We start from the raw sequence: 12,553 nt of genomic DNA, 5'->3' as shown, positions 1-12,553 counted from the left end.
AACTTTGAAAAGTGAAGCCACACAAAATTGGTTTAGGCTATAATCTCTTTTCAAGAAATATTAGTGCGACTCTGCTGCATGGCCATCTTTCAAGATTACTGCATTACCACTGAACTTTATGAAGGGGCGCTCTTCATTTTCAGGGGGCAGGACACCCAGCCTGGTGGTAAAACACTCAGCTCATGCATGGTTGGTCTAGGATTGATTCCCGTCATTAGGCACATTGGGCTATATCTCGTTCCAGCCAGTGCACCAAGACTGGTATATCAAAGGCTGTGGTATGTGCCATCTTGTATTTGGGATTGTGCATATAAAAGATCTCTCGTTACTAATGGAAAAATGTAGCGGGTTTCTTCTCCAAAACTATAATATCAGAATTACCAAATGTTTGACATCCAATAGCTGATGATGTGGTGTCGTTAAACAAAAACTTTAACTTCATTTTCTCTAGGAGAGAAATAAAATCAGTAACTAATAAAATATCATTGCATAAATCTATTTAAAAAGGATTTCAAATAAATGCAGTATCATTATTTATTTTTATTTGTTTTGTTTTTTGGTGGTTAACTGTAACTCACAGGAAAGGAAAGTTATTTGTTTAACACCTTGCCATGGTAGAAGAAAAGTGCTGATATGTTATAGTCCAGGACATGGCTCAGTGGTAGGGCACTTGCTTGAGGTGCAAATAGGGTTTCTGCCAGAGGGTAAAATGGGTATAGTGCCATACCCACATTTTTTTGCAGATTTTTTTTTTTTAAAGTTAAATTTTTGACAAAATTAATGACTCTTATTATTACTGTATGATTTTGTAAACAATAATCCTAAACCTAACCCATTTTCATCTTGGGGGACAGTGGGTGCATGCAGCACATACATTATAAATATTCAATACCATAGCGCCATACCCAAACATTTCTTTCTGGCAGAAACACTGGACTGCCAAAGGGTCTCTGAATACTAACGTATCTCCATCACTGGGCTAACTCAAGTGTCCTCTAGCCATATTCTGGTTATATACTGAGAATAGGGCTAGAGTGCACTTAGTTTCAAATATGGTCAATTTTAAAATTTCTAATGATCATAGGATTATTAAGTACTGAATGAATGAATGTTTAACGACACCCCAGCATTAAAAATACATTACCTATTGGCTTTCAAACTAAGGTATCTGCATGTGTTATGTACTGCAGTGTCCTCGATGCTCCATTTAAGAGGGGTGGTCAGCCCTGCTATTGCATTTTGTTGTCCTTTACTGTTTTTCTGCACCCCCCCTTCCCCCTATTTTTCTATGACCCTCTTTATTTTCCAACATTATACTATATTTTAAAGCATCCAGCTCCGCTATTTCAAAGTGCACACTTTTTCAAACACTGAAGAAAAAAAATCAGTCTGCACATTGGACATCAAAGGAAACAAGCTGTGGTGTGTACGAAAATGAATTTATATCGTTCTAGCAATCTCCAAGTGAAAAAACACTTATTTGGTGCCAGTTTTGTCATATGTTCAGAACGGTCATTCTGTCTTTTGTGCCCACCAACTCATCTGATATTTTGTCCTCAACTGCAGACATAATTGGTCATACTGATGATTTTTACTTAGTTTATTCAGCAAATATTCAAAATATTAGAAACTTTGTTTGATGGGGGATATCACCATGGAAGTCGTAGTGTTTATCATTAAAATCATTTATCTTTAGTGCCAAATAATAATTATATACACCGCCTTTAAAAAAACAAAAATGGCAATATCAATGCAATCGATTCATTTCATGAAGATGGAAATAAAAAGAACAGAAACATATTATCCCACATTAGAGGATAAAAATCTTTATTATTTTTCAGATATCTTGAAATCTTTAAAATAATAATATAAAAACTTTGATCGGTTTATTAAAACAAATGCCCGTGAATGTCAGACTGACAATATCTCTGTTTTAACTAATTGTACATAAAAGATGAGTCAGCTTGTACACTGTACAAATGTTTTTGTACCAGATACTGATGGACAAAATTAAGGATAGGTCTTTCCACACAGTCTACCAACACACAATGATACACAGTAACTAAGCTTCCACATACCTTTTTTGTTTTGCTTTTCAGTATTTGTTTTTGTGGGCTTTTTGTTTTTGGAAAGGTTGGGGGTGAGAGAGGGGTACGTGAAGCCACCCTCCTTTAATTTTCATCCAGCAAGAACACTGTACTGTGTGTCCAAAATGCAACAGACCTTTATTTTCAGGCATGACAATGACACTTGATGGAATCAGCTGAAAGCTTTGCAAAGCGGACAGTACACGGCCAAAGGCCGTAAGGGGAGAGGATCGAGGAGAAGGGATTCCCCCCTTAAAATTGATGCTCTAAGGGGCTCTCTCCTAGCACTTTAGAGTAAAAAAAAGAACATGAACAATAAATTTTTAAAAGATAAATTCATAAATATTTATCACATTAAGTTTTCAAAATTACAAAAACTGAATAAACAATACAGACAGGCAGAATGTTTCTTTACTTTGGTAGCATGCTCTACGAGTGCAACACACCCTCATGAACCGTAATTAATCAAGTCATTACAGTAAACACACAGTGCCTTACCCAGAATGTCACATTTTCTAATGAAATTGCCCAAGCTCTCAACAATGTTTTCAATGTTTTTTCTGATTTTGATGTCAAGTTTCACTGTTTTTTCAAGCCATGTCCATTTAAACTTATTTTTCACTAATTTGTTGATTTCTTGAACTCGCGATTCCTCTTCCTTAGCCAATAATTTTATCATGTTTAGCCTAATTAATAATGTTCACACGCTTACCGTCATGAAAAGCTTTAAATAGTGCAATCATTATGGCTCTTGTGATTGGTCAGATCTGTTTCATTTCATTATGCCCATCCAATGGCTAGTGATTTTACATATGGCCTGCTATAGTGTCGAACCAAAGCCTGTTGTTTTTACAAGTGTCTGGTCTCGATTACAGGTCTAAAGCGTGAAGTAACCCAACACGGCACGAAAGCAGATTAGAAATATTGAGAAAAATTTATTTAGACCATCTGAGTGACAAAATAAAGGTACCTATACAACCCCCAAAAAACCTCCTCGGATTTGGACGATTCACAGAAACGACCTAAATGGCTTTCAAATCCGTGGATTTCCGTGGATTCGCGGAAGATTGCCATGCCTGTATTTTAATTGTTTTATAGAACACAGAATCAATTGGTTTCAGACAGGGATGTCATGTTTCTTCTTGTAGCTTTTGTGCTAGTCACCAACCTGTGAGTTTAACTTTGTGAGTAAACTGTAAAAGGATCAAATTAAAGGTATGTGGCATCAGATTCAGGAACAATATTTTAGACAAAGTAGATCTACATAGCCACCATTTGGTTGTTGAAAATGGATGATCTGTTACATAGTGCTTTGAAGCCCTCCTATCACACATGCTCTTAAAGGTCTAGAGGACACTGGGGCAATCAGCGGGCAGATGTATTTAGATTATCCCCACCACTACCTGTGCTCCATGACCGGTATATCAAAGACAATGGTATGTAAATCCTGTCTAAAGGAAAATACATTATTTGATTGCAACCAGTTTGTTTTCTCAGATCATGGTTAAATGTTACAACCATAATTAAAAAATATCATTCATGTGTGTCCAGGGAATCCTACTAGCTGCCCCATATCAACGTCAAAATGTGAGTGATGTTTCATCTATGTACTGAATCATTTTGAATGTAATTTTATCATGTGGTAAGTAACAGATACCCTTGTTCAACTTTGTCAGAGTTGTAACTTTCACTGATATTTATCTCTGGGGAAAATGTCTGTTTTGAGTCAGGCCACTGATCTTATCAGAGGTCGGACTCGGGATGGGCGTGTTCAAAACCCTAGTGGTATATGAGCATGTTAAACTAGTTATCTATGTATGTATGTATTTATCTATCTGGGGAAATGATAAATAACGTTTGGAAAATAAAAAAAATGTTTGGGAATTTCAGACAAAAATTGTGTAACTGCAATAAAAGCCCATCAATGGGCTTCAATAAAAGCCCATCAATGGGCTTCAATAAAAGCCCATCAATGGGCTTCAATAAAAACCCATCAATGGGCTTCAATAATTCTTCATCAAATAAAATAATCATTAATACAAAATCTGAAGATGATTTTGTCATGAGTGATCTAAATAAATAATAATAATAATAATATTTTTTTTTTTTTTTTAATGTATTGGGAAAATGATGAAAGAAATTTCAAGAGATATTTGAAATAATATTTATACTTAAATTAATAAGTAGATTTTTACATAGGAGAAAGAACCATGAATCTTTCTTTTTTAATTTAGTTGCAACAAATCTTGATTTACCTTTATACATCACAATTCATGACTGATTTCCTTTAAATATAGACAATATTCAAACACTGAATATAATGATAACCACTTTATTGTGTACTTCAACATAAATAAGCACAAACATGGATATATCACAGTTATATACATACATGTAAATGCAACCATATTTGTACTGTAAATTGTGTTTACTTTTTATTGTTTAAACTGATAGTGTACTATACATGGTATCTACTATACCAGATATGTTTGTATATCTTTAAAAGTCTACTGTAATTATGGTGCAAGATCATTAGAATTTATATGCATCACAATTTAACAATGATAGACAGTGTAATTATCATTATAGACTCTAGAAATGTGGTTGAAATACTACTGAATACACTAGCTCTATAGTTGGTTATGTAAATTGTTTTGGGTATAATCCGATACATTAAAAATTACATTCAATAATCAGTGTATGCAAGAGTAAAAAGTATGAATTGTGTCTTGTGTCATGAAAACTAAAATATTTAGTTATGTAAACACTATCAGATATTTTATTGTTAATGATAACCATCTAATATCCTTTACCATTGAGCGACTTCTATCACTCAAGTCATTGGCATTTGTATACATTTTGCAGCCATGTGTTCACATGGTACTAGTTCTGAAATGACGACCACCTCTTCAGTTCTAGCTCTGCATGGCTTCACTTGTAACAGTTAATAACATCAAAGTGCTGTGGAAATGGTGAAACAAAGCTTGATCCAGATCAGGCAGTTAGTTAAATTTTAGTGCTCTGCATATTGTGAAACATGACTCTCGAGGTCTGGCTTCACTTAACCATTATTGTTCACTAGTTGTGAGAAAAGCAGGTTTGGCTTTGGCTTGACATAAACCACAGGTTCCTTTTTAGTGCTCCGAGAGTTGAGAAAGACCACATCCGCTATGGCTTCATTTACAGCACTAGTTTCTTTTGAGTGCTTTAGAGTTCAGAAAGATCATTTCCGTTATGGCTTGTTACAGCACTGGCTACTTTTTAGTGGTACGAGAGTTGAGAAAGACCACTTCTGGTATGGATTCAGTTAAACCACTAGTTACTTTTTAGTGATCTGAAAGTTGAGTAAGACCACATCCGATATGGATTCAGTTACAGCACTAGTTACTTTTTAGTGGTCTGAGAGTTGAGAGGCACAGCTTCAGTTCTGGCTTCACTTACTGCCTGACTTTCACCATTGGATTTAATTGAACTCTTTCTCATCTTGGATTTCTCCTCTGCTGTCAGGCAGCGCTCTTCCAGTCCAAGAGCACGGAAGCAAGCCCGCCGAATTTTGCGATCCATCACACCATAAATGATTGGATTACAGCTATTTGCAACAGCAAAAAACACAGTAATGGCAACATAGAAGTCGGCACTGAAGTTGAGTCCTTTGTCGATGCTACGCACAATGCCGTATGGTAAATATCCAATGATGATTAACAAGAACACCATTCCAAACATCTTGGTAATTTGAATTTCTCGCCGAAGCCACTCCCGCTTGCGACTGGTACGAAAAGCACTTGAAGAATGATGGACCTTAACAAAAATAGCAATGTAGCACACAATTAAAATCAACGATGGCAGCATCATCAGTGCGACACTGACAAACATGGTATACAACCCAAATCCTTTTTTGATGATGCAGCGCAGAAGCTTTGGTTCGTACTGGGACATGTATCCAAGAGATGGCTGAATTAAGAAGAGGAGTGGCACTACTCGGGCAAACACTAGCACAAACACAGTGTATGCATTCTTGGAAATCTTCTTGTAAAACGGATTGAACACAACCACGATGAGCCGATGGATGGCGACAAGTCCAGTGTGCCACAGTGATGAGCCCATGAGGAGGACCGAGAGGTGGGTGACCATCTCACACACCACGGAGCCTGTGGCCCAGGTCATCATGAAGTAGGACACGAGCACCAGCAGGTTGTTGATGCCCAGATTCAGAATGTCATTGATGCACAGGCTCACGATGAAGATGTTGGTGATGTTCTTGAGGTCCCGTTCTGTGAGGATGACGATCATTGTCAACACGTTGGCAAACACCCCCCACATGAGGGCAAACAGCATGACGGTCGCACCCACGTGAAGGGCAGTGGCTGACGGACCTGCTCGCTCATTGGACGAGTTTGTCAGGTTGTCGTGCAACTCAGACATGTTCATGGATACATTAAAAAAATCCATGGCACCGGTCTGAATTTATTTCAACTTTTTTTTTCTTTAAATATTAAGTTTAGAGCTGGGAGTGTTGTCAGAACTTATTTAATATATGTTTTGCCTTAGAATCACCAATTATTTTAAATATCTGTAATTACAAAAAATGCTTCTTTGTTATAATCACAGGCAATGAATAAATGTTAGACAATTTTTCTAAGTAATTGCGTTGTACACACATTTTCAATCCACTTATCAAGCTAGTGTAAACATATCTTCATCAGGAATGAAATGAAGCTCAGCCGTATAAGTTGCAGTCTGGTCGGTAACGAGCAGATATTTAATTACTTTCTGATATCTTGAGTTGAACAGATCCCTGGAGGAATTTCTCCGTCTTACGTATCCAGCTCTGTGTCACCAAATCAAGAAACGCTGCAGTCCAGATCAGCTAACTTCCTGCGGACAAACCCAAATTGCATCAACACACTGTGAATGGACAAGGTATCGACAAATTAATCAAAGAAAATGTCCACTATAGGGCCACCAGAAGTGGATTAATAATAGTATATCTCAGTGATTTGATCTTCTTTCATAATTCTGTTCTTTACTATTAAAACTAATGTCAGCTAGTACATGTATAATTATTGCTACCTATGTAAAAGATTGCCATCTGGAGCTTTAAATATAAAATACAGATTTTGCATTTCTAAATGTACATAGATTACAATATAAAAGATTTTTGTGGGTGTATGTTTTTATAATACTAAAAAAAATTTTTTTTTCGAATTTAAAAAAAAAGAAGAAAAAAAGGAAAAGAAATTACTTTTAAGTAAACTAAAACCAACAACAGGAAAACAATTTTTTTATAGTAATAACATGGATAATGATGATGACACATGATAACATTCGACGTCAATGTCTTTGTCAGGTCCAAGAAGAAATGACAAGTTAATTAAGACTGTCCGTTCCATTCTATGTCAAAGAGTGTTCACAAGTCATCTTAGCCTCCGCTTACTGACATAATAATTCAGTTTTTTGCTCAATACTAATGAGGTGCTTTAAAATAAAATGGAGAAGCTTTACAGTCATATACAACGGTTTTATGCCAAAACAATATTTGAATGAAAATTATAACTTTTGTATTTCCAAACCATATTTCTTTAGTCAACTTTTAAGAAATGTGTCTATACATTATTTAATATAAAAGCAGATTAATTATTCACATCTAGGAGTATTTAAATGACTTTGCTGACTGTTGGCCTTGCACTATGTACAACTGTTACACAAGTATATCATTTGGTTAAATATAGGAAAATGAATAAAATAGTGTTATTAGTCACTAATTGATGATATATAAGAAGCTTTTTTTCACTCTAAAATTGTTATTATCAGTGTAAAGCACTCGACACTTGAATAGACATGTTATATACTCACAAAACGGATAAAATGACAGTCAACAACCTATTTCATTTACACCTATAAAAACTGCAACATCTTGAAAGTAGTGGGTTAAATATTGTAATCTTTTTTATCAAGAAACCACCAAATTGGTATGCAGTTCCTGACAGTTTTTGGGTAGTGGTGAAATCTGGCATTGGGGTAAAATTAGGAGATTGTGCCTTGTTTGACTCATTGAGATATAAATCTATTTGACAGAAGACATAAAATATCCTCTATTAGTGTTCTCCAGCCTCAGAAACAGGTTGATGCCAAACCACAAATTCATTTTCAAAAACATGTCAGTCATGCTGAATATGAAAAGTTAATTTCCATAACACGAAGATTTTGAAGTGAGCAATGAAATTATACTGATATTAGTACAACTCAACAATATGACAATAAAGTTTACATCAAAACACAATCTATGACTATTGAACAGGATGTGTGATACACAATATAATATATGATGTTGAAGCAAAATCCTGTTTTTCTGCAAATGACGTAAAAGGATATATCACATTTTAGACATAAACTCAATCTACACATGATCCTACCATGTTTTCAAAATTTGTTATTTACTTTTAAATGAAGACTATTAAAAGGTAATTGATGAATAAATGTAATGGAACTGAATGATAAATGTTTGCCTTTATCCGGGACAAATAAAACAAATATAATTTTTTTAAATAAACCCCCAAACCCCTAAAAAAAAATTCTCTTACCAGTATATTAATGGGAGATGTCATACTATTTAGACAGTGTCAATTGGCTTGACCTATGGCAATTTTAACAAACATCAATGAGATTTAGGTGAATCTAGTGCTAAACAGCCTGAAGAATACATCATCAGCACATTCTTTCTTTGAAGAAACTTGCTGTGTGTCCCATGCACAAGTATTATTATAACAAGCTTTCTCAATTTCCTGCAAGGGTCAGCCCATTCATGGAAATCTAGCAGAAAGATTTAATTACGGACACGCACATCTAATTAGCCACCAGCTACAAGAAAAGATTCACCCTCTCCACAGTTCACAATCCTCTCACAAGTTTTAACATTATCGATTTGTGAACCTTAAGTTTCTTCCAACTTTCAATGCATTTGCTTGCTTGGCATTTCCATTCACGAGAAACATTCTGCAACAATATGAATAGTTCTAGACTTCACCTTTCATGCTAAAATAAAATTAGACTTCACTATTCATCCTTAAATAACATTAGGTACAAAACATTAGGTCAGTGATCAACAAGTTCTTGTAAAGATTATGAGGCTCATGTTGCAAAAACTGACTCGGGAAAACGTTGAAAACACACAATTCTTCCTAGTTCAATATGAAAAGCACTTTTTAAAAAACCCATTTAAAATGGTTCAGCTGAAGATCTGACATTACTGTGCCGTAATTCTAGTTTTGAAGTTAAAGTTTGTTTTGTTTAACAAAACCACTAGAGCACATTGATTAATTAATCATCGGCTATTGGAGGTCAAACATTTGGTAATTTTGACAAGTAGTCATCAGAGGAAACCCTTTACATTTTTCCTAATGCAGCAAGGGATCTTTTATATGGATTTTCCCCATAGACAGGAAAGCCTTTGACCAGTTGTGGTGCACAGGTAATGGTCTGAATGAGAAAAAAACAACCAATCAGTTGAATAGATTCACCAAGGTGGTTTGATCCTGCAACGTAAGCACCTAAAGTGAGCATTTAATCGACTGAGCTATGTGCTTTCAAGTCTGTGGGAACGTGCATATGAAAGATCTCTCCTATGGGTCCAGATAAAATGTTATGTATGAACTTTTTTTCACCTTCATATTAATAACAAGAGAGCCATGGAGTCTGAATCATTCACCTGGTATTAATAATTAAACTACATGTAACTATACCTCTGAAAAGTGAACCATGATTGATCACAGATGATCATTTGGTGACAGCTAATTTGACATTAACACAACAAATGAGCATATGCCATGACATTTTGTGAATTCTAATATTATAATTATGGAATAAATAATGATGTATGCTGGTGATGGTCAGGGTCATGAGAGGATCATTTTTACCATGTTTTGTGGAAATATGTGCAGTGGAACTTGAAAACAACTCAAAAATCTCTTAGCAAATCAGAGGCCATATTATATTTCGATTCATCGCCAAAAAATAATAATACTTGGACAGAGCCATGAGAGAATCATTTGTACCAAGTTTTGTTAAAATCTGACTATAGTGGACCTTGAGAAAAAACTGAAAATGATTCAGCCAATTGGAGGCCAGATGCCATTATGGTTTGGAATTGGTCCTAAAAATAACACAAAACTGCTAAGAGACAGATGTATTATGTGATTATCTCATCTGCTATTCAGCTTGTGATTCTATTACATTTTAATTCCACAATATTCTAACATATCTCTCAGAAATTCAAATTTTTCACACACTGTCCCAAATCCTCCCCTCACCCCATGCTCTATTATTTTTATCAGGCCACATTATTTTCTAATGAGGACATTTTTTTTACCACTAATACTATAAAAAAAGAAAGAAGATAACAGCAGGCCATATTTTACTTCCTATTTTGAGTCCTGTAGCAACACTTAGTCAGAGATATGAGACAATCATTTGTTCTATTTTGATGACATCTGCATGCTGAAATTTGAGAAGAAGTAAATCATGTCTCAGACAATTAGAGGTCAGCTTGGATTTTACATGTTTGTCTTCAAGTGGGGGCCTGTACTCCTACCCATCCCACCCCAAGTTCCTATGGGTCTGCAACAAACTGAGAGAGGTTTAGTTATGTTGCCCAAAAACTAATCCGCCATGAAGTTTTCTGGTTCTTGTACATATAGTCAAATAAGCAATACGTTGTGTTTTGAGGCATACGGGATCGAGAAACAAATGTAACTTAGATGGCAAAGGAACAATCATAGAAAAAAACAGGGCTCACCTTGTTCATTGCCAAATTAGCCAGCTGCTTATTTATATACAAAGTGGCTATCTCATTTAGTCTTTGCTAATAAAAAATTCCTTAAATTAATCACATTTTAATAATTTTCAAGAAAATACTCTACATATTTAAAAACTGGCTAAAAAATTAAAAAAATTCCAGTGTGAGCCGTGAAAAAGGGGTCATTCAACAATAATGTAATGCAAAATTTTGCATTTTTATATTCCCTCCACCTTGTAACATACTGCAATACTAAGAGCACAGTATAATGTTTAAAATTTCTTCACGCATCAATAAATCTATAAAGGTCAGAAAAATAATACCCACAAAGTAAAAAACATTCTTCCACCGAGTAAAGATATAGAACATTTTGATTTATGTACAAGACACTTGTAGAATTTACACGTCAATAACAGACCTGCAGCTTTCGTTGGTGATTAGTTTTATTTATCAACTGACCATCATCGAACTAGATGATCGATGTCTAACTTTATTATAACATAATGATGATTACTTGCAGCCAACATCAGGACAATTTCATATCCACCAAAGATCATAATATGAATATGAAGCTTGTGACACAAACCTGCCATCATAAAGACATTTGGTAAATGCTGTGCCAATCGAGTGCAGTAAACATGATCAACAAAATGACTAAGCATTTCCTTACTGATATATAAAAATTAATATGGGGAATCCAGGGCTCACCCTGGATCAAAAATACCTGTAGCCAGAATATTAGCCAAATGGAATTTTTATTAGTCATATTAAAAATGCTTTAGCCAAATTTGTTTTATCCAGTTAAATGCTTGTTGTGATTTCTGCTTACGAAATACTTCGGCTAAGAATGCTGACTTCACAGTATACTCCATTTATTAAAAAAAAACCCACAAACAAAACAAAAAAACCTTTAATAAAATTAAAATTTACGGTCTTTTTAAAATCCAGCTGACTTATTAAATGTCACCTCAGTCTTACAAATTTATATCTAAAATTATCTAACAAATATGATTATTGTAAACTAATTTTATTCAGTGTACATTTAACTGCAATTTAAATACTGCATGTTCATTTCCAGCGATCGCAATCTGCATGCATGCTCTCGACCATGGGTGCGAAATTAACAAAGACAAAGGAATAAACAAAAACTGCAGTTAGGTATTCATTGATACGAACAACTATAATCCCCTATTGTTTTTCGACAAATTTACATCAAGATTTACTTTTGCGTAATCGTATTGTTTAATGTCTGCAATGATGTCTCTTGACATGCGGGTGTCAGCCGATGCTAAAGCGTGACGTATATTCGTGCCGAGTGCCCCTCAGTTCAGCTAACGAACGTTCTTCCTAACGTTCGTGAACTATTTGATTGGTGTCCGTCGTGTCCATTTGGTTTAACGTGAAGCGCACAAACCAGTCTAGCGAACGTTTTGTTTTCACTCGGTCTGGCTGAACTCAGCCCTTGAGATAGCCTACATGTCTTTCGGCCCTGAACTGGCAGGGGTATTCAAATTGACATGCATTGTAGGGTCTGTTTTTGGTTCAAAGATTTTACAAAGTAAAAATAACAAGTTACAGATCTTCCAGACATTGCTGTCATACATGATGAATGCATGCCATTAAAATTAATAACCATGATTATTAAAATAAGCAAACATTATAAGGCCTACGCTGT

The 12,553-nt window shown here is 35.1% G+C and overlaps 2 protein-coding genes across 2 annotated transcripts in view; both read right to left on the bottom strand.

The window, feature by feature from the left end:
- Positions 1 to 12,553, bottom strand: part of LOC121371645 (UDP-GalNAc:beta-1,3-N-acetylgalactosaminyltransferase 2-like) — a 432,378-nt gene that overhangs the window by 197,575 nt on the left and 222,250 nt on the right. The gene's annotated exons all lie outside the window — the stretch shown is intronic.
- The window catches only part of LOC121371646 (visual pigment-like receptor peropsin), an 82,830-nt gene continuing 74,682 nt past the window's right edge, over positions 4,406 to 12,553 (bottom strand). Inside the window, exon 2 of the mRNA XM_041497687.1 lies at positions 4,406 to 6,962. Coding sequence (XP_041353621.1) covers positions 5,472 to 6,536 — 1,065 coding nt within the window. The 5' untranslated portion in view covers positions 6,537 to 6,962 and the 3' untranslated portion in view covers positions 4,406 to 5,471. The remainder of the gene's footprint in view (positions 6,963 to 12,553) is intronic.

The sequence above is a fragment of the Gigantopelta aegis genome, chromosome 4 (genome assembly GCF_016097555.1).
Source record: "Gigantopelta aegis isolate Gae_Host chromosome 4, Gae_host_genome, whole genome shotgun sequence".
Lineage (NCBI taxonomy): Eukaryota > Metazoa > Mollusca > Gastropoda > Neomphalida > Peltospiridae > Gigantopelta > Gigantopelta aegis.
This window is presented reverse-complemented; position numbering and strand designations above follow the sequence as displayed.